The 23,581-nt window shown below is 36.7% G+C and overlaps 1 protein-coding gene across 1 annotated transcript in view; it reads right to left on the bottom strand.

The window, feature by feature from the left end:
• The window catches only part of INSC (inscuteable homolog (Drosophila)), a 105,269-nt gene that overhangs the window by 32,432 nt on the left and 49,256 nt on the right, over positions 1 to 23,581 (bottom strand). Inside the window, exons 3-7 of the mRNA XM_046941998.1 lie at positions 22,695 to 23,040; positions 22,186 to 22,238; positions 20,513 to 20,636; positions 19,613 to 19,726; positions 13,041 to 13,166 (exon numbers count right to left, since the gene is read on the bottom strand). Of these exons, the coding sequence (XP_046797954.1) occupies positions 13,041 to 13,166; positions 19,613 to 19,726; positions 20,513 to 20,636; positions 22,186 to 22,238; positions 22,695 to 23,040 (763 nt within the window). The remainder of the gene's footprint in view (positions 1 to 13,040; positions 13,167 to 19,612; positions 19,727 to 20,512; positions 20,637 to 22,185; positions 22,239 to 22,694; positions 23,041 to 23,581) is intronic.

The following is a 23,581-nucleotide window of genomic DNA, read 5'->3' as shown; positions in this document are numbered from 1 at the left end:
AAGCCAGTTATGACAAAATGTTATGCTGTCCTTTCATAGTAGAATCATTTCTCACCCTAACCATTATGTTGAACTGATTTAACCACAACTGTTTCAAGTTGTGGAAGACAAGGAAAGCAAAGCCTCTGTTTATGAAGCCTGCTTTATAAAATTCTGGTCTTTCCTCTCATTATTCTCAGCAGCCTTTTCTAACAGACAGAGAGTTGGTAATATTGACAAGTACAGAAATTTCTATAACCATTGACATTTGAAAGGGTCTCAGTCTTCTTCCAGCAGAAATCCAAAAGGATTTCTAGAATCCTGCCAGGTTCTGAGAGGTTTTCCTGTAAACCGATCTGTCATGCAGTTTTGGAGGTAATGGACAAGCCAAGTGCACTGAAGCCTGGCCATTCCTGCACCACTGAGAAACTCACAAGCATCTAGTTTAGGTCACAGAATAACAGTAGTTAATTTAGAAAGGTAAACTCACTTCAAAACATTCACACAGGGTAAGAAAAAGAAGTAGCTGCAAATCCTAGCCTTGCTAGCATTCTCTTGTCAGTGTGCAGACTATGGTTCATCAGATATGGCAAACTCTATAGGAATAACTATCAACAACGTAGCTGCTCCCATTATGCCTACTTATCAAATCACATTAAAAACAGCAGCAAGATAAAACAATTTCTACCTGCTCTTTATATTGATATGTGGCTATCACACATGTGTGGACGTAAAGAAAACGTCACAGATAAGAAGATCAGCTTTATAAATCAATTCATGCTATAACAAAGCTGGAAAATCCCTGTCTTTCCATTAACAGCTTACCTGAAATGGCCTCTTCATTGCAGTAGGAGAACATTGCAGTCCTAATTCCAGGGATCTAGAATATATGTATTCTTTTCTGCCTTCCAGGGTCTAGAGAAAGTGCTAATACCAAGCTACCTAAAATACCTTCCAAAGGGATTTTATTCTGCCTTCAGAGCAGTAGTCAGGCTATCAGAGACTTGAACCTCCGTATTGCTGTCTCCTGTTTTACCTATTTTCTTTGTCTGATTATAGTGATTCTCATTCTTTTAGGCCATCAGGGACTCCAGAAAGAAATTAAAGGACACTAAGTTCATTTTATCCCAGGAAAACATGGCAGATTATAGCATGTGGATTTGAAGTCTAAACCAGTTAGTGGATAAATAATTGGTTGAATGGTCTCAATCAGGAAGTTGTGGTCAATGGCTTTATGTTTAGGTGTAGGCTGGTCAAGAACCATGTCTCCCAGGGGTCTGTCTTAGGACCAGTGCCCTTCAGCATCTTCATCAACAACATAGCAGTACTGAGAGAACCCTCAGCAAGTTTGCTGATGACACCAAGCTGAGTGGTGCAGTTAACACAACAGAAGGATGCCATCCAGAGGGACCTGGAAAGGCTTGAGAAGTGGACACATAAGAATCTAAAGAGATTTAACTAGGCCAAGTGCAGGATGTTGTACTTGTGTCGAGATAATCCCAGGTATGAGTACAGACTGGGAGAAGAACTTCTTCAGTGCAGCTCTAAGGAGAAGGTCTTGGGGGCCCTCATAGACAAAAATCTGGATGTGATCCAGCAGGGTGCACTTGCAGCCCAGAAGGCCAACAGTATTCTGGGCTGCATCAAAAGAGGGGTGGCCAGCAGGGAGAGGGAAGTGATTGTCCCCCTCTACTCTGTCCTTGTGTGGTTGCATCAAAACCCAGGGCACCCAGTACAGGAAGGATGTCCAAAGGAGGGTTTCACGCCTTCTATGAAAAAAGGCTGAGGGAACTGGTCTTGTTTAGCTTGGAGAAGAGAAGGCTCCGGGGAGACCCCACTGTGGCCTTCCAGTTATTGAAGGGAGCTTACAAGCAGGAGAATTGATTTTTTACATTATCTGATAGTGATAGGACAAGAATGAATGGCTTTGAACTAAAAGAGGGGAGATTTAGGTTAGACATTAGGAAGGAATTTTTTACTCAGAGGGTGATGAGGCACTGGAAGTTGTTGCCCAGAGAAACTGTGGATGCCCTATCCCCAGAGGCATTCAAGGCTAGGTTGGATGGGATACTGGGCAGTCTGATCTGATTGTTGGCGACCCTGTTTATGGCAGGAGGGTTGGACCTATATGATCTTTCAGCACAGGCTGAAAGAACTGAGCCTGGAGAAGGCTCTGAGGTGCCCTTATAGCAGTCTTTTAATATTTAAAGGGGAGCTACAGGAAAGAAGGGGACAGACTCTTTAAATGGGTCTGTGGTGACAGAACAAGGGGAAATGGATTCAAGCTCAAAGAGAGTAGATTTAGTTTGGATATAAGGAGGAAGCCTTTACAGGAAGGGAGGTGAGGCACTGGAACAAGTTGCCTAGAGATGTACCTGATTCCCCATCTCTTGAGGCTGGACCAAGCCCTGGGCAACCTGATTTAGCTGTGGATGTCCCTGTTCATTTGCAGGAGAGTTGAACTAGATAACCTTTAAACATTCCTTCCAGTTTAGAGCTTAGGATTCTATGTTTCTATTACATTTAGGTCGCATCCAACCTAAGACATTCTATGATTCTTCCTACTTCTATCTGCTAGTCTGATGAAGATTCTTTCCTCCAAAGACTTCTATCTCAGCTGAAGATCACTGTCAGGTCAAAGTCTAAAAGCTGATAGAGTTAAACCGAACAAGCTAAACACAAAAGGGCGTAAGAGAAAATCTTCAGCACTCCAGATTACTTCAAAATGAAAGACCACTAAACACCTAGTTCAAGATACCAGCTCAGGCTTATGTCAGCCCTGATGAAACTCTGGACTGCCTCTACCTACAAAAACATTGGTTGGAGAAGGAAGCCTGACGCTATACAACGTGCAATGTATCTGTGAAAATCAAGAGTGATTTAGCACAACAGTATGCCCTGATCAATAAAAAGCTTGCTCATCTATTACCAGCAGCAGCAAATGAACAAATTCTACAGTCCTCTGAAAAGCTCTAAACAGTACTGGAAAGGAAAGGAACAGTCAGTGAAAGAGCTGCTGTCTGGGACTTAAACAACAGATAAGAGGTAAGAATCAGTCGATATGTGAACAATGCTGTTAGATGCTTAGCTTTTCAAAAACATGATTATTATCCTAAAGAGCTGAGATTGCTTTTCCAACAGCTCATTAAATGTTTTCGAAGATGCTTTATGAAACATGAAAGTTTTAGTATAAATCAGGCAGAATGCCAGATGTAAGTGGTTTCCTGCAAACAAGCCTAAGTAAATAAAATAAAATAAAATAAAAAATTACACTGACGCACGAACAGGCCTCTACATCACCTGCCATTAATTATTATTTAACCTTCACTGTTTTAAGAAATAGGAGGAGACTCATACGTATCATGGGTGAGATTCAGCTATGCCACATGGTAGCTCTTAGCTCATTGGAAATATGAGGTAAGAAACAAGTGATACAATTAACTTATTTTGTTTCTGTTTGGAGCACATGCAGGATGCTTTACCTAAGTAATTCAATACTTCCCAGCCCTGACTTCAAATGCATGTCACTAAGAATGGTTGCTGAGTTTCAGCTAATTAGCCTATTAGCTTAGGCTGAGTTGTAGAAGAGTACTGGAGGGAATCAAACTATCTCTGGGAAAAATCTCAGCTTGCAGTAAGAGTTAACAAGACAGAGTCAGAATACAGTGATACTGACAGATAAACCATGAGATCAGCTTGCATTTATATAACACCATTTTATTGAGAAAATTAAAATCCTAAGTACTCATTATTTAAGCTCAGATAATCTTCTGGCCATAACTGGTTGAAGTTGTTACCATAAATGTTTCCTATATGTACTATTTTTCTATTCTGTAAAGTACTTTCTCACATTGTTGCAGTAATAGAAATAAAAGAGGGAAAAAAAGAGAGAGAGAGAGAGAGAGAGAGAGAGAGAGAGAGAGAGAGAGAGAGAGAAGAGACTTTTAACCACCTATTTTGAAAACAATTTTGGGAATTAATGGGTAAAAACAAGGAAAAAAAGAACACAAGCTAATGTGCATGTATAAAATGAGATTTCACAAAAGGTGAACTTCCAAGTTTTTCTCTAAATATGAAGATCCTGAGTTTCCATTCTGGGAGTGCTACTGGGGCCTGATTTGCAAAGGATCCAGCCAGAACTCAAGAGCTACAAAAGCTCCCTAGTTTACACATGCCCTGAACCAAATGCTACAGGAGCGCTCCTCACTGGTGAGTGCTGTTACACCAGGATTCTTAACTCCATTTGGAGCCCAAGGATGTGTGGAAAGGCTCATGGGAGTACAAAAATTACAAAAGTGGTTTTGGAAAAAGAAAAAAAAGGAAAAGAAAAAGTTCCAAGCTGAGCATAAGCTGAAGTTGCTATGTTTCATTGCTTCAGCTACTACTAAAAAACAAGCCAAGGAAGCAGTGAAGTTGAGAAGTGAACTCAGAATCTGAGTACTCTACTGAGGTTCAGGAACTTTCTGCAGTGTTTTCACTCCACAACTCATCCCAATAAATGATCAATATTTGTTATCATACCAGCATGAGCCAGACACTTTGTCTGGCAGCCTCCATCATGTTATCCTCATGTATGATAACCAGCTCATCTACAAATGAGTTATAAACTCCACCAGATGGTAACAGATAGCTCTGTATGTTCCTGCTGGCATTGCCCACAGAAAAGAAATGTAAGTCAGCTGGAACCAAGAGACATTGCTTATTTAGATGAGGGTGGGGGGTTGGTCATTCAAGATTTCTGTAGCATACGGTGAAACGTGAGGAATTCTGCATTGTTCAGTGAAGCTGTAGTTAGAAGAATGAGGAAATTATTTTCTTCCCTTTTTGCTTTTTAGTAATATGCATCTGTGAATGCTCCATGCTTCCAAATTGTGTGAAAAAAAATAAAAATTGAAAGTCAATATTATGCAAGAATAATAATAATATAATGCAAGAGTAGATGACTAAGAAACAATATGGAGCACTAGAAAATTCCAAGAATCATTTTTAAGTTCAGGCAGGAAAATAAGTGTGGAAGAAGCCTTAGAAGGCATAAAAAGTAATGAATTTGCAGGTTCCAGAGACACTCAAATCCACGTCAGTATATTTTTCTTCAGTGCAGAGTCTTCTGAAATCAGTGAAGTTTTAGGCAAGCTCAAAAGTCAGCCAAACAAAATACAGAGGCTCTGAGCAGTAAGCTCTCTCTAGACTTTTCTAATGAGTCACAGAAATCATGAGCAACGCTGAGTCATGAGGCCTGCAGCAAGGATGGGTCAGTTCGACTTGTATATATGATTTCAGGAGAGATTTTGTGAGAGGAAAGCTATCCAGTGTGTCTGTCTTCTTAAATAAGTATTTTCACCCCTATCTCTCCTCCCTCACACTTTATTGTGTCTCCATTTAAACTATTTAACTTGTACAACATAAGCACATCTAGTATGTGTTTACATGTGCGTTATCACAAACGCAGATACGCAATGCAACAATTTCCTGCTGAGTGGGAAAAGAAAGATTGCAAAAGCTGCTCCTCTGCTAGGTCACTCTGTAAGGCTGCATCCTTCTGGTTTCTTTTCTGCCTCTGTCAGGAACAGAAGGGATATTTGAGGTCCAAAATAGCTCTCTCCTTCCACTTTTTTAAAATGCTTCAATTGATTCTCATTAATCTATGCCTTCAGTTTAGGAGCTGAGTAAGCTGCTTCTTTCATCTTAAAATTAAATTTGCTTGATAGATTATTATTATTATTATTATTAGGTAGGGAAAACCCACCTGTCATTAGATGGGTTGGCTTCTGTTTCTTCAGACGTCATTCATGGATCATTTGCTGCTCTCGTCATTGTCACTGATTAAGGATTATTTTAAATCCTTACAGAAAAACCATCATCTGGTAATTTCCAAATTATTTTTCATTTATAAAATTCTCCTAACACCGTGACTTTTGAAACATAAATCCGGAGCTATTTGGAGTGCTTTAAATAAAATACTTAGCGAAATATAAAATCAATAGATAGCATAAAATACTAACATAACTGACTGCAAAAATGATGCGTAAATTATATGGGAGCCAAACAAGTGCAGAGTGGGAACCTGGCACCAGCTCAAATCTTCAAAACAAAGTTGGAGGGAATGGCAATCTACAGGCACTACTCCAATTTGATCTCGCACAGTGAAGAGCACACCTCAGTAAATTGGCATAGTCTGGGGATTTTCCTTTTCAATTTGCAGAATCTATTTCAATGAATTGTACCTTTTTAAAACACAAAGAAAAAAGGAAATCTGAAGACTTACTCTTCCGTACCAGAGCTAAAATGTTACAGGTGTATAAACAGATGAACTGAGGTGTAGATGAGAAGAGAGATTGCTCCTCCAAAAGCTAGAGTACATCCGATTTTATCAGCTCACACTCTGCATGAGCGCTGCTCTGGAACAGGGACAAGATAAAACAGAGCACATCACATTCGTTCTGAGCCCATCGCTATTAATACTTGAACATCACTACAATGCCTTCTCCTGACCAGCTCTTACCAAAGACACGACAAAAGCCGAATCTAACAGGGCTGCTTGACTACAGTGAAATTTTTTGCATGTGGACACGTTATCATACATCCTTGCTTAAGAAATATTCCACTGGAAGAAAAGGTAGGAAAACACAATTCTGTGGGTGAGGACTCACATGAAATCACAAAAAAACAAAAACCTCCTTAAAATATTCATTGTTGAGTTAGAAAATATCTTGCCAGTTTATTTTTTTAATTTATAAATGGCTTTATATATAAATTCACAGCCTGCCAGTTGCACCCCTACTGAAAAGGCAGAGGTGTCTCAAAATGCTCTTGCACCTATTTGATCTGACTCAAAGGCTTAACTGCTCCTTAGCATAACAAAAGAATATTTATTCTTCAAAATTTATTGAAGTCTGATCACACTGGCAGATGTGTAGCTCTTGATATTTTAAACAGATAGTAGTCTTCTTGCTTTCAGTGAAATTACATGCAGAAGGGTGAGTGTACATGTAAATGCTTGCAGTCTGCACCACATCTGATATCTTAGTGAGAATCTACTGATGAACACAATCTATCCTCTAAACAACATCTATTCACCAACTCCTTAGCTAAGTCTCACACTGTCCAACTTTAGCAGTATTATCAAAATGTTTATCTCCCATGGTATGCTTGCTGGCTCCTTTCTCTCTCTTCTGAAACCTATAACATGATTAAAGTGAGGCAAGGTTTGTAAGAAGAGGTAACATCTTTTATTAGAGCAACAAACACATCTCCTTAGACCATCAGGGCTACCACAATACAACTACTATAATTTAATTTGCCATTTTAACAGAATTGGAATAATGGCAGTGACCTCAGCCAAAGCATTTTTTTTTTTTGTATATTTTTTTTTTCCTAGAGAGATCTGCCAGTGCCCATAATCCTGCACTAACATGTCTGTCTTGATTCAATTCCATGTCTCTTGAATTAGCCTGTCAGAAGAAAAAACCACCTTACTTTTCTGATTTTCTGTCTTCCTGACAAAATGGGTATTACCGTAAAGCAAACAAATTTTAATTTGCTGCGTGACTGGCAGGTTTTTAACAGATAAAAGATACGGCAGAGAAATCTGCAAGTATTTTTTGAGCATCACATTTTCACACTGTTTTTCAATATACAGAAACTTGTCCTTTCCATGACTTCCAGAATGCTTTGCCCTAGAAGTGCAAGAGGCTGCTTTTGCATCTGACAATCCCCCCCGCCATTGGGTTTTTCAGGAATGGTCAGATTTTGTAAAGACCTAAGACTTGCTACACTTGCAAACACCACCTAATATATACGAAACCAGCAGTGAGAAAGGGCAGTTCCTGCACTCCCAGATATGATTTAATGAATCTTGCAGGGGCTTTGACAGAAATGTAATTTGCCAAACCCAGCACATTTTTCACTGCCAATTAATTAAACAGCTTTACTGAGAAGTGTCCAGTAAATTAAGGAGCTGCAAGCCTAGAACTTCACATTATCTAATTGTGCCACTAACTCAGATACTGAAATAGCCTTTTTGTTAACCAGGCAAATCTATGTGAAAAGCAACTTCTGAAAATGTTGTTCCTCACTCTATTCCTTAAGGCTAACATATTTCTTTCTCACTGTAGCTCCTGATTCTCCTACAACCTACACAATTACCCAGCGACAACGGTAAGACATAGTTCCCAGCTTTATCACTAACATGAAGTGTCACCATGCTCTGCACCATGTGTCCAAAGTTGCTTGTATTAGTCTTTAAAAGGTTATATTCCTCCATAAAGAATCACAAGAGAACTCTTCATCCATTTCTGGCTTTCATTTGCAATTTCACAAGCACAACCCCAACACCAGGCTACAGATGGCCAAGGAAGGTGAGCCAAAACAATGCTGTTGGACACAAAAAAAATGTTATGCAAAACAGAAGAGGTGACTTTTCAGCCAAAGAAATGAAAGAGGAATGCATCACTTGAACTCTTTTCATCTAAATCATCTCACACGCTCTTAGCATGTAAGCCAGCATTGTGATTTTAAACATGCAGAAAGTCTCTTCCCATCCAGGAAGACCACATTTACATTTCCTGTAAACGAAGTACTACCTCGGGGAACAAACAAGAATGATATTTTCATAGAAGTGTTGAGATTGCACTTGTCAATGTGAGCCTTGGAAGACTGAAAAAGGAGTATAGCCTTCTGTGTTACCATGTTTTTGTGGGAGAGAAACAAGAGAAAGGCCCCTTAACTTCTCTCCTTCAAATGGAGAGTCCTAGGAGTCCTTAATTTTTCTGGTAATGCTCCACCTTGTCCTGTCCCTTAGAGGAGATAAGATAACATGAAATAAGACTTGCTGTGGATTAAAAATGCATTTTTAATTTTTTTTCTTGATTTTTTTCCTAAAATAACAACAGACACCTTGATCTTTTAAGCTCCCGAATTCCACTTATTTGAGAATACAGTATCTACGTAATTTCTATCATCTTACGAGACCATCTAATTTCTTGTCCTGAAACTAACAGGCTACAAAAACTCCAAAAGAGGTCATAGGAGGATTTTTTATATATACATTAATCAGAAATAAAGAAATTTTTAACACAAGGCTAATTTTTAAGCCTTGTACTGTCCTACCCAAGTTATTTATGCTCTCATAATCCAGGTGTTCTCCATGACTCTCACTTCTATCTCAGCCTATAACTACACAAACCTCACTGATTTTAGCAGCTGATAATTAATACAACATACTACTTTGTTCAGCTCTAACCACCCTGAGTTTTCAGTTTCAGATGTTAATTTCTGTCAATACCAGAGTAACTCCATTTCAAACTCAATTCATCAGCCCACATTCAATCAAAACATATGAACAAGTTTTATCTGCAAGTTCTGTATAAACATTTCACTTGACTTCCAATAAGAGCTCACCAAAAAAAAACTTGTTTTTCATGACGGAAATTATTTAATGTATGCTTCTTAAAAAGCACGTGGGGTTCACATCAAACAATAGATTTTAGACAACGTCTACTTAAGAAATCTTCAAGAAATGTTTAGTTTCCCAGCCACAGAAATTTTAAACTTCCCCTTTCTTTAGATTCTTTTTCTGGAAATAAGTCATTTGATTCAATGTGCTCAGAATGAAGGATTAAAAAGAATTTATAATCTATATTTAGGCAATCTTGTTGCCATGTCACTTATTAAAAAATATGGTTTTATTGATGTAACAACTGTTACTAGTTACTGAACTAGTTTATATATTCTGCAAGTAAATATATACTGTATAATGTTGATATTTAGACAGCTGCTTAATGTTTGCACAAATCATTTCTTTGGTGGCAGTTGGGCCCTGATCTAAGTCTCAGCTGAGTTGCAGGTTTTTAACAAAATAATATTCCACATGAATAAAAATGGCAGTACATTGCTCTGTTTGATATTTATTTCTGAACTGACTTTGCAGTTCTTTTATTGCAGCAGGAAAGTTAGTAAAAATCATCTAACTGAGCTCCATCATAGAGAAAAATTGGAAAGCCATGCCTTATAATACCAGCCAGCTAGAAACACTGTATGGACAGATGTGAAGCAGAGAAACTACTACAGACATCAGGCTTTAATAAGGCTGCATGTCAGAACACACACAGAAGACTCGATCAGAAAGCACTGCAAAACAGAAACTTAATGCACCCTTGGAAAGTGAAAGGTTCAAGAACTGCTATAGGCAAATGATGTGATGAGATGTAGGCTTGTATTCAAATAGAAACCCCTTTTCCACAGAAGGCTACTTCACATTAGAGACATTTGTCAGATCTCCCACTAAATTCTATTTTTGTCCGAAGCATCCCTGAGGCCATATGCACAAATAGGTCTGCGTGTATAAAAGTAAAACTGTTCTTCAATTTCTGCTCTTACTCACCTCACTCTAATTCCTCTCTGTTATTCTGTTTTTAGAAGTTTTCTGTATTATTTATTAACTTAGGATTATCTATGGTATATATTATCATTATCTGTAGTTCATCTACCTGTAGCATCTATTATCTGTACTATCTATTACCTCTTTGCTTAAATTCCAGAATGCCTAGACTAAAAATAATCATACTTTTAGGGCTTTCTCCTAACAAGTTTGCATGCTCAAGGGCCACAAGACAAATGACAAAGCTCTCTTGGGTACAGAGATAGGCAGCTACAGGAATAACTCAAAGGATGGAAATTGTGAACACTTTTCCAGGACCTCTCCACTCCTCTGAATGGCTCCACTGGTGTCACAGTGGATTATGAAGCTAAAGCATACTGAACAAGTGAACATCTATAAGCACCTTGAAGCACTAACTACCCACTTGTGAAGCACAGGTTACACAGAGCTCGATTTATTTACACACAGACCTCAGTTAAAATGAGGTGACTTCTTCACTCTCTTTCTACATTAAAAGCTTAATTTGATACTGTTGAGTTCCTGGAACCCAGAACCTACGTGTACAACAAAGTAACAGCATATTTTTAAAAATCAGGAAAGCACTTGCAAGTTAAATAACTATAATAAATTGGCAGTCTAAGCAACTGATTTTTTATTATTGTAAATATAGCCAATCAGATTCACCTGAAAGAGTAAAGCTAATCATTGCAACAACAATGTGATCGTGGTAACTGTAATTAAAGACAGGCACGTTCATCAATATTATGTAAAAGTAATAACGACTTTTCCAAGTATGCTCTAAGAAAACAGAGTGCAGATATACATATTTAAAGATGCATGACTGGAAAGAAAAATAATTATTCTTTAAAAGTTGGGGAAAATATACCTGTTTAAAATAAGCAAAATAGTAGATAATTTCTGTAGTAAGTTAATCATAATGATATTCACATCAGAGCAAATTAAATGCTTTACAACCACCCAGGTGCTTAGCTGGGCAATAGAAACAGCTCTATCTGCCAGATAAAAGTCCTATGGTAATTTCAAGGAAGTTATTATTATTAACCCTCCTTTTATTTATTTGCAGGAGTATTTCAAATTTTAAAAGGAAAAAAAATCATCCTTACTCAAAGACAGCAATATTAAAACTGAGTGTGGTGTTCACATCAAAACATCGGTCTTCTGATCTAATGCACCTTCCATTTATTCCCATGTGATAAGAACATTGTTTTGCTTCCAAATAGATGCAAAAGAATACATGGTGGTAAAATTTTCACACACATTATCCTTCCTTCATCTCTACAGTCACAAAGCTTGGCCATCACCAGCTGAAATATATTTATGTATGACATAGCATCGTACTGGCCTTTCATGTTCAGCCTTCAGAGGTACTCAGAGAGACATCAACCTCTTTAAGAGAAAAGATCTTTGTTTCTTTTGATGAAATATCCTATTCTCCTCCTGAGAAATCCAAAAATGTACTGGACTCACATAACACATAGATCCTCAGTGGCACAATTTTAGGCAAAAAAATTGACAAAGTGATAGAATAATAAACAGTTCGGTTATAAACCTTCTCCTGGTCAGAAAAGTAGAATTAATGTCTAGCCCTTCATTTTCCCCAAGTTGTGATTTTGAGAGTTGAAGGGACGGATGAAAATGAACTACTGAAATCAGTGTTAAGAATTTCTATTAAAAATCCATTAAGTGCTACTGGACCAGGTGAGCTTAATCAGTCCTTTCTATCTCTAACTTTATTAATTCTTCTATTCTTATGGACATAATGAGAGATCCTTTTAGACTGACTTTGGTGTCAGTCTGAACTAGCATTATGTCAAAAAAAATTTAAGTCATCTTCATTTACTGTAAGCTCAGAGACTTGATTTTTGCTGCAGATGTTCTGTCATAGTTTGCTTGAATTCTGTGGCAGTAAATTACAAGATACGTCAATGTAAAGTGGCAGTGAAATCATTTATCATTAACTTGAAGAGGCCATTATTCAGCTTTGGAAGATGACTGTTTTATGAAATACAAAAGGATGAGATCATGATTTAGTGACTAGGAGAAGTGTTCATTTTCCAAAACGGCAGTACGTAGCAAGGGTGAAAAAGGAATGAAGCCTAAACAGTTGATACTGCATAATGTTTTGATGTTTTCCATCTTAGTTAAAATTGGCTTTTAGAAAACTTCTTGCTGATTAGCAGACACTTTTTACTGGATGGCTGCTATATGTGTTGCACATCTTTCAGTGCAATTACAACTCTCACAAGCTACCTCAAGTAGATGCCCTACCTGAGTGTCAGGAAAAAGATTTAAAGAGTTATAAAGCTTTCTATGTTCTGAGGGTTATTTGAAGTATTAGAGTTTCTAAATATGCACTTTAAAGAGTCCAGAAATTATCATTTATTTTGTGTTTGTTTTTTTTTTTTCTTGACGTAGTCACTAACGTATTTGACTGCTTAACAAAAATTATCCCTACTTAGGGAGCTTATTTGTGTAAATAACTAATAAGGTGTTTTTTGTTATGACTAATTTTGTAAAGATTGCAGATGTGTTCAGCACTAAAAAAGGAAGCTTAGAACAGAACACAGTATCAAATGCCATAAAGTTATCAGTTTCTAGAAGAGATCAAATATGGGATATCTCTTTTTATGATGCAGTCAATAAAAAGCACTGAAATGCCTACCTTTTCCAGCTGGTGCATCCCTTCCTCTACACAACAAATGGATGCCAATGTTCTCAGTGTCTGGGGATAAAGGCATCTGAAGTAGTCCTGGCGACAGATCTTAAAGAGAGCAACGACACCTCCTTCCTGCAGATGAAAAGCAGAAATCAGAAAAACAGCACTAAACATTTCTCTACAATGTAACTGAGACTGGGACAGAGGGAAGGGCAGAGTCCTTTATTAATGCATCCAAATTAGCTATCATCAAAACAACAACAAAGAAAATGTTAAACTTACACAGAGAACTCAAGTTGATTAATGCTTATACAGTAAGTGATGAAAAAGTAATATAGCCTCAGCAGGAGGTGTGTTTAAGCAATTTACTTTCACCAGTTATAAAAACAAACTAAATAAAACTTGACATCCATATGAAAATGACAAAGAATTATCAATAGGCTGCAACTGGAGTGATATTTAATTGATAGTCCAGCTATATGCTATTAGTTAAAAACAAATTTGTTAGCAAATATTTTACATTCCTCCATGTTTCTGATATCCACACCATAATTTTACATTAATAAAATATGAAAGAGAAGGTCACAGGTTGAAGAGCTATAGAAAATGTCAAAGGTGACAAGTTCTACAATGATACAATCCATATATTCCTCTTCTAGCACATAAAATTTGCATTCCTACGCATTTTTCTTCAGACATGGCACATAACGAAAAATAATTGAGTATATATAAAACCCTATAGTAGCTGTCCTTCATCATTTCCAACATAATGCATAGACATAAATATTAGCAAAGGTCACATAATAAATAGAAAGATACAGTATATGCACTTCAATTTTTTATTTATTTATTTTTTTAGATTGTGTTATCTCTAAATGTTATGCTTGCCAGGTAGACTGCAGAAGAAGCTTTGATTTATTTATTCCTTCTTCCATGTAAAAGTAGCCACACAATGAAAAAAGCATTTGAAATATTATTCACAAATGAAAAAACTTGGTCTAAAGTACTGATACTACAGGTATGATTTAAAATTAATTGGAATCATGGACCAAGTTTAATATGGACTGTTCAGACTAAGCCTACTTAAGTAGTCTCTATAAAAAACTCCTTCAGATTTACTCAACATCATCTTTTTCTCTTCAGACAGTTATAGTATTTGAAATCTCAACAGGTTGTTCTGACAAAAAAACCTCCAGAATACAATTCAGAATTCTTCCACATTTTTGTACTAGTTCTGCTGGAATTTAGCAGAGAATAATAGGGTGAGATAATGTGTCCATTCAACCTAGCAAAAAATAGTTACGGACTTTAAATTAGAATTAGACAAAATTTACATCTCAATATAATTTCAGGATTCAAAATTTTTATAATATATCTTTACAGACATTTGTGCCACTTCAATGAAATCAGTGAGAAGAGAAGGCTTGGTAAGGCTTCTTAAGAGTAAAATTAATTTGTGGAATTGTAAGAAGTGCACGTATATCTTTGAGTTATTTTATATCTAGGGTGGCTATATTCAGCTTACTACTGCACAAAGACATTTCAGAGCCTTTAAAATAATAGGCAGAACACTAACAAGAAAAATTCTTACAGTGATTCTACCATCCATAAAAGGATATTGGTATTTCCCCCTTGTAGTAATTGAACTATCTATTAATAAGCATAGAAATGAGCGAGTACAGTGCTGTCCTCAGATCTGAGGTAACTTGGATTTCTTCGGTCCTATTGTCAGTATGAAAGAACTCATAGTTCTGTGGGATCAGAGAAATCTGGTTCTCTAATTTGATTATAATAAGCAGAACTTTGTGAATGACAATAATGACAATTGCATATTGGCTTCAAGCTTTCTTTCTGACAAATGGGTGCCTTGCTCTTGTCTCTGAGGGACAGGAAGTGATTTATCACTGTGTTTGTTGGGAGAAGATCCAAATTGTTTATTATGTGCACCGTATACTATTACCAAGTTGTAAAACGTTGACCATAAGTAATGAATCTAGAGAGCTATAAGTGAAATATAGAGTAAGTAGGAAATAGTGAGCCTGATTGTATGGCTTGTCAAAAGCACACAGGCACCCAAAGCTTCACTGGTATCTCAGCATTCTCCAGAAGTACTTCACGTTTTTCTGAATCTGTCTCTCTGATGATGACATGATAACAGAGCTACTCCATCTCACAGGGCTAAGTATAAATTGGTCACATTCATTTTTGTACTTTATACTTATTTACCATTCAAAGAATCCTAGTAGCACAAAACTTCTCTTGCTTTGGAAATCATCTAGCTGTACACTTTTCCTAAAGCTCCTGATATATCTAACCATGCTTTCATCTTTCTATTTATCCTCTGCAGACATCCGGTCGATAACTGGTAGCAAAAGAGCACCACAAGCAGCACTGCTCTTGCTGTAATTCAAGTTTCATTTAGGACAGGCTTCACATACTCTTTGCAATGATAAAAAAGCCACACTGCACGTGATTCCAGTAATGAGCAGGATGAGAAGGCATCTACCCCTAATGAGCAGTGTTTTGCAGGTTTGGCCTCAAATTATTTAAAGTGCAGCAAATTCCATCAAGTCCTTTCCTCATGATGGAAGACAACATTTATAATTAGCTTGAAAGATGATCTCTGTAGTAAATACTTGCTAGAAATGGAAAAGATGTACAAACAAGATAAGGCCAAGATGTACTAGAAGATTTTCTGAGAGCAACTGAGATGCTGCTCATCTCATTCAGGCTCAGTTTCTCCAGAGAAAGGTGTGATAAACAGGTATGGTATATTTGCTTTAGTTGTCTTGGGTTTTGCCTCTCTCATTTTAGGAGATTATTATTATAGCATTCAATACAATCTAGTTAGTATTTCATTTTAATTGATCAGTATAATGGATTTCTTTTAAAACATTTTCTGTGTTACTTGATGTCCCACTATGTATCTATTTTAACTCTGGAACTGATTGCTATGGATTCTTCTGCTTGTCACAAAGCTGAATCTGTTTAGAGATGGTCTACTTAAGCAATGCTGGAGTTTTTGACAGGTGCTCAAATTCACTCAAAGCATTTAACTTTCATTTTTGAAAAGCTCCTTGTCATCTTGGAATATGATAGTAGAGGTTTTAGAGGTTCAACAACCAAGATACTAATTTGTGGGTTTTAATAAGAAAGATTTGAAGATCAAAATCTAATAGACAATATCATGAAAAGGATTTTGTGAATACGCTCCTGCAATGGATGCAGCCTCAGAAAATGATATGATTAAGTCATGTTATTTTATGCTTAAGTACATGTTATGTGATATGACACAGGAAGAGGATTTTAGCAACATTCAGATCCAAAGGTAAGAAACTGATCCACTGACAAAAGCCTGACTGAAACAGGTTACTGCAATAGATTCTGCACCTGGCTCTTCTTGTCCTCATTTTCTCTTTCTGCTTTTAAGCTCACTGGTGGAGTTTCCTTTCTGGTGCCTTCAGCACTGACAGCAGACGAATGTGGCATCTAGTTCAAAATCCACAGCACAACATTTATTTCTCTGCTAGCTCAAAATTCAAGGATCGTTATGATCACTATTATTATTTATTTTTAGGGTTTCTCCATTTCTTATCCTGTGCTTACTGCTACTCGTTTATGTTAGCAATCTTAGACCTTACACTTCATGTGGAGAACACTGAGCAGCAATGGGTGAAACAGCAACATGACTTTCACAGAAAATTACAGTTACATTTCTATAAAAAAATAATAATAATTGAATTCATTTTAATTTTAACTGCAACACTCAAAACAGTTTCCAAATGGAATAAAATTGTAGGTGGCTTTGTAGAAGAGGATTTTTGCCTTTCAAAGACTTTTTGATTTTGATAACAATATTAGCAGGGGAAAGTATGGAAGAGAGTGTGGTGATTGAAAACCTTACCAAAATGAAAACAGTAGATCATTTCCAGGCAGCTTTTCAAAATTGACGTGGCTCTTGATTTTATACTCAAAATTTTAATGTACCACAGAGCTATAATTCATAGCTTAAGACAACAGGCACCAAACACAACATTTCACATATTTATCTGAATTATTCCACTTCTCTGTCTAGCTTTTTCAACAATAAGAGCTCTCCCAAGGGAACTTTTGTGTCTATGAGAAGTTTTGAGATCTTTACAAAAACTGAATCCATTCTTGCCCTTGTAATGAGCTGGTGCAGTGCCAGATCATTGTAATTTTTTTATTTTTTTTTAAAGCACCTTGCACTTTCCCTGTCATAGCAACCTATTCAAGTGATGGAATACAAAATTCTAGTCCATCACATTTCCTCTGCTCCCATCCTCAGTGATGCAGGTAACTGATGCAACACAGAAGATGAAGGATGAAGGTGAGTCTGGACGATTACATTTTAGTGCATAGAGGAAACAAATGTGCATGACAAGTGATACCATCACCACTGTAGTTTGGCAACCAAACACCACTTAGGGTTCCTTGCATAAGGGCATGCATTTCCTCACTTGGAAATCATTTAGTGCATCCTGTGACATATCCATATTATTAGTAATAAATTAATTTAGCCATTTTATTGAAGGTCAGACATCACTTCTGCTAAATGGAACTGTCTGTGGAATTCTTACAGTGATAAAAAGCACAAGACAATCTTCCTCAATTTGTTAGTTCTGCACTTCCTCAATATTCAGCATTTTAAAATTGTTTTGGATACCACTGAGTGGAGCCCAAATACCAATACAGAAAAAATTAAACCCCTCATGCTGTTGCCAGAATCCACTACACATTTGAGTCTGCTTCATTCAGAGCCTTCAGCGGTACCTTTTATGGTGCAAGCATCTATAAATATAGATAGAAATAAAACTAATTAGATAGTGCCATTTAACTTCAATTCTGAGCAGGACAAGCGGTTGGCACGTTCACTCTGCAAACAGAAGCTTGAGAAATTTGGGGACGTATATTTCCCCCTATGTACACTGAGGATGAGATTATTCTATGCTTGACCTCACAAAATGCCTTTCCTTTCTCACTTTTTCAAGATCCAAGTATCAAAGGTATAGACTTCACAGGGATTGCTAGAATTATGAGTGTTAGCAGAGCAATGAGTTTAAATCCAATGTTCTCATCAGTGAATTCATCAGTTCATCAGTGAATGAGAACACACTGCCAGATGCATCCTATATTGTGATGACATCCTTCTGCACAAGGTAAATAATGGATGCAAAGTATTTCTAAAATTACATCTTTAATAATATCTCTATCATCCTCTGTACACATAGCTGAAGAATTTTTCTGTTTCTCTGTGTAATCAGTAGCTATATACATAACCAATTACAAAGTTTCTCTACTTACATGGCCGCTACTTGGAAAGTACCATCTGGTGAGACACTAAAAAGATGCCCAAGGTGTTGAAAGGAGTGGCAATATTCCAGATGATACAGACAACTGCAGTTGAATCAATACCCAGAAGCCAGCTGGAGCTTATCCTACTGCAGTTGCCTGTAGAGGTCTTGAACTTTAATGAAGAACCACCTTCGGAGAGAAATACCAAAAAACTACCAATGACAGATACTCTTTTACTAGTGATGCTGTTTAGAACTTAAACATAAAGCTGAGCTAGAAGTAAGGGCAGTTGGCTTTCTTTCTGCCCTGTCCTTGGCACCTCAACTCATGCATTCTGATATTTGCAAATCCATAATCTAAATAAGGTGCCGAGATGCTAATAGAAAGGTCTTTCATGCAAAAGCATTGGGCTGCTTTTAAGAAGTTACTTCTCCTTGGGTACTACCTTTTCCTCTAATATCTATGTTTTTAAGTTTAGATTCAGCAGATTAATTTTGGGATGCACGTGTTATATAAATTCAAACTGACATCTGAAAATTTTAGTCCAGAGCAAGATTTGACTTCAAGTGTAGCAATAACATCTGAAAGGCTTAAGAAAGCTGTATCAGAAAGACAGAAAAGACACCTGCAGGTTTCCATTCCTCTGCTTGCCCATACAACTTTTGTCTGAATTGCTCACCTTCAATGTAAAGAATCATCAACGTTAATTGGGCAGCTGAAACTATTGAGAATTTCTTTCCATTTCACTTCATTTTGAGTAACTAACTAAATTATGCTATTTGAGTTGTATGAGTACATTATAAAGCAGGAATTTGGGGAGAGGATAGGAAGAGCATAGGCAGAACAAAATAACAGCAGCCTTCCAGTTAAGAGGACATTACCAAGATGAAATGGTCAGGGCCTTATATAGCAGTAACTGACTGGAAGAAATTTTAAAAAATGGACACAAATTGAAACAAGAGAAGATCCATCTGGATACTGTGAAATAGCTACATCATGAAGAAACAACAACTGACATGAGTCTTCTTTTCTGCTACCTCCTCTCTTTCACACCTTCATTTTATTTTGAAAACATCAAAAGAAAAAAGTTTCTTAGAATAAGTTTCTGACATTCTTCAACTTAGAGTATGTCTCCTGAAATACATGATTTCATGTTGTATTACTGTACTTTTCAAAACTCACCACCATCAGGGTGCAGAGTAAAATAACCCACTCAAATTACTAATTTTACTTCGAATTAATCCATATATTTATCCCCTTACCTTAGCAATGATACGGCACAGATGAGTACCTTCCTGGGTGAGGCTGAATAAGCTATTAATTGCTGACTCAGTGATGTACACACTATCCGACGATTCTATTTGTCTCAGCAGGTTCTGTGTGACATAAAGTAAAAAAGTTACTTCCAACAATAAACATGACTACTGTATTTAAGATGAAATAGAGGGGGAAGTCAAGCCCATTTAATCTGTGTGATAATTTTCCTTCTCACCCAGACAAAGCAAAAATAATCAAGGGCAACAGTCAAAACAGTAATATTAGAACACATTTAATATCACCTTTGAATGGACATAAATAAGAATAGCAACATATAAAAATAAGAACAAATAGAAAAGAGGAATGTGTTTGAAAACATGTTAAAAAAGAGCTCTGAAGTTATTTAGTAAACTATTCTTGTATTTGACCTAGAATTGAACTACAAACTTAAGAAGGAAACTGTCTCTATGCAGAAATGTGTCCTGCAATAATATACATATTATATGTACGTCTTCTAGCTTGTTTTAGATTTTAATAGGAACTGTTGAGAGCAGGAGAAACTTTGAAGTTTCTAAACAAAGGCAGTGCCTGTACAGGGAAAGAAAATGCATACAAAGGTCTTGTTAAGGAGACATCATCCAGAAACTAACTTCCTTGTACTGAAAATATACGTACCAGGAGTGGTAATTAACACTGTAATACACAAGATCATTTTGCTTAGGAAACTGATCAGGGGACAAAACACATTTAGATCTCTTTGCAAGATATTTGAATCACAGATCATCAATTTGCTGAAAACTGATATAATTCTCATCCTCCTCTTAATCAACATTCTCCTTCAAGACTTAATATTTGTGAAGATGTTTATTGTTATTATTACTTTTATTTTTATACTGCAGACTAACCTGAGCTTCATGTGTTAAAACCAGCTCTATCAACTGGCCAAAATACTGAGCAACAGTAGTGAGTGTTTCATTAATACAAGATTTCATAGACCTCAGCATCTGTTCATCCTCTATTTGTATGCACCTAAAACAAAAAAGAGAGGGAAGCAATGAAGGAAAATGATGCAATAGACTCCAATTCTTTATCAACCTGATAGCCACAGGTGAACTCTACACCAGAACATCAAAGCTTTGTCTGCACATAGTAAGTATAACACCAAAGGACAACAGTAGACACAAATGAATACTTTGGGAATCACAATCTACTTCATACCCTACAGGCCTAATTTTGCTGCAGATGCTGTGTTTATACCAGCAGAACTCTATTTTCCCCTTATGCTTATAGTTACAGTCACTCGAGACTGCCTGCATTTCAGCTGCAGCTCTGGTTGTGAAACACAGAGGGATATACTAAGAAGTGCTCTCAATAATTTTCATTTCTTTTCTTTGTCACAGTTTAATAAAAGCAGGACAAGGGAACAATCTGATTGTGTCCAAATGAATGAAGATCATTTAAGCAACATACTCAAAAGTAAAATAAGGCCCACTGTAAGGAATGATTACACAGAGCAGCTTTTACAGAGTTGGTATAACAATCCTGTAACCAGTGATACTTGGTGCAACTGGTGAAACAAGATAAAGTTGTAAAACATTCTACAGATGAATAATTCAAATGAATTAATGGGTACTGCTGCACAGAAATGCATAATTTTAAGTCATCAAAAATTATTCCACCTCAGCAAACTGCTGCAATGGAACACATGGTTTTGTTGATCAGTGTTTCCACCTACATAGTAGGTTCCCTTTTCAGTATTACCTGTCTTTCACCTAACAATTTTTTGTTAAACAGAAAAAGAGGTAGATGGTCACTGCAAGATCTTATTAAATCAGTGTGTCCCATAGTAAAATATCAAAGTAAAGTTTGAGTTGTGCAAGTTTGGCAAAAAGTAGTAGTGCTCAAGGGGTATTCCCTCCTGATCATTACATGCTGTCTTTTCCCCTGATGATCCCCCAAGAAGAATGACTGGCATGATGTTTAAAGTAAGCAGAAAAAGATCAATTGAACTGCAATGGAAGAAACAGGTTAATGTACATAAGTTAGGGTAAATATCATGAGAAGGACTATATAAAAATTCTTATTTTATAATCTCAGCATTCTAAAGTGCACGGAGCTCATTAAACCTACATATGCAATTAAAAGTGTACATATTTATTTGGGTTTAGTTTTCTAATATGTGGATACTCAGAGGTACAGTCAATGTCAGTCTATAAAGCAACAATAAAAAGTTTTCCAGAAAAGCTGAAATCTTGGCTCCAGAAAACTCTGTGGGAGTTTTGTCACTTTTTCGATTAGAATCAGACTTTCTCCCTTGATACAGAAAAGCTATGAAAAATCATCTTCCATATCTATGCCAGGCTCTTTTTACAGTAGCAGATCCCATCTTTCATTCAGATGCAGTTTAGATGAAAGCAACTCACTTCATCCACAGGGGCTAACATTCAGAAAGCTTTTCAGAGCTGCAGGGGCCTAGTTCAAACATTTGAGAATGGTAGTGGATTTGCACTTCTCATCACAAGCTCTACAACATAATAAAACAGCTAAATGAATATTTCAATCAAAAAATTTAAATTACCTTTCTGTAAATGCTGTAAATTCTGAACACTTGTCTATTAGAAGTTTTTCCAGCTAGAGAGGTAGAAAGAGAAAGTGATTTTTAGTATCCATGTATATATATTTTTAAAATACAGATAATGTTTGCTCATGTTAATCAGGTAAAAGCCCTCCAGAACCATTATGGCATATAAGCACTCCTTTTTTTTTTTTTTCTTCTCTTCTAAATAAAACAAGTAGAGATAAAAATAAGGTTATAACTAGATCTTAAATGCAAAGAAACTCACAGATGGGGCATTTAAATATTTCAGTCAAGCGGTCAGCAAAAACTGAATTTTTTTACAACACAATTTGTCAACTTGACCAGCTTTGACAATCAGACCTATGATTAAATAGGATCTATGCTGAGTCCAAAATGTTTTTACAACTAAAAAAGAAATTATATAAAGAAAAAAGATAAAATGAGATTATATAAATTTACAGTTATTACCAAAAACAAAAGAGAATAGACATCAGATGAAGCATTCTTACCTGATTCATTTCTTCTGACGAACTCCTGGTAAATGCATTATATTCATTTATCATGGAACGTACATGGCAATTGACTCTTACTGTCATGCTGTGGACTCTTTGCCATCTATTCTTCTCCAACTTTTGAGCAATCTTGGTCAACTCTGTACTTATTATCCATGCTCTTTTTAATAACAGCTGTAAGTTATCACTTGTGCTATACTGTGAGGAAAGGATGAGTTCATTTTGTTCATCCTTCTCAGCGCTGATTGGTTTGGACTGGAGAATACACATGCATTCACAGTCTGTCATCAACTTCAAGTCTTCCATCCACCGCTGAACAGAGTCCACCTGAATTAAATGCATGCTAGGAGGCAGAGAAAGAAGGAAGAACAAGGTGAGGCAAAGAGATCTTGGAATAACAATCAGCAATAAAATACTGTTATATCTAACTACCGAGTTGAAGTTCACTGGTAAAAGGTAACAGACTGAACAGTTTGCTTGTAGTAGTCATTGAGAACCATGCTTTCCTTTCTATTCCACTGACAAGTTTTGGGTTTCTGATTACTTTCACACAACATAGCGTACTACAAAAATCAGACAAAAGTCAGTAGGGATTGGGCATGACTAAACAGAATTTTAGGCTGCAGTTTTGGGGGAAAACGATCCTGCAGTCCTTTGCAAATGTGGTGTTTGATATGATGAAGTAACAAAGTTAGGCGTTTGCTTACTGTTTACAGTACTACACTTCAAGTTTTTTATACACTTCACCTGTCAGTTTCGGCACAGGATAAGTTTTACTTTGCAACATCTCTCCAAAGCCCTTACATCCACTCTGGGACAGCCAAACCAAGACAACTAATGGTACTGTCAGCAATATCAATTTCTCACACACCATAATCCCCATA

This window comes from Gallus gallus, chromosome 5 (genome assembly GCF_016699485.2).
Source record: "Gallus gallus isolate bGalGal1 chromosome 5, bGalGal1.mat.broiler.GRCg7b, whole genome shotgun sequence".
Lineage (NCBI taxonomy): Eukaryota > Metazoa > Chordata > Aves > Galliformes > Phasianidae > Gallus > Gallus gallus.
This window is presented reverse-complemented; position numbering and strand designations above follow the sequence as displayed.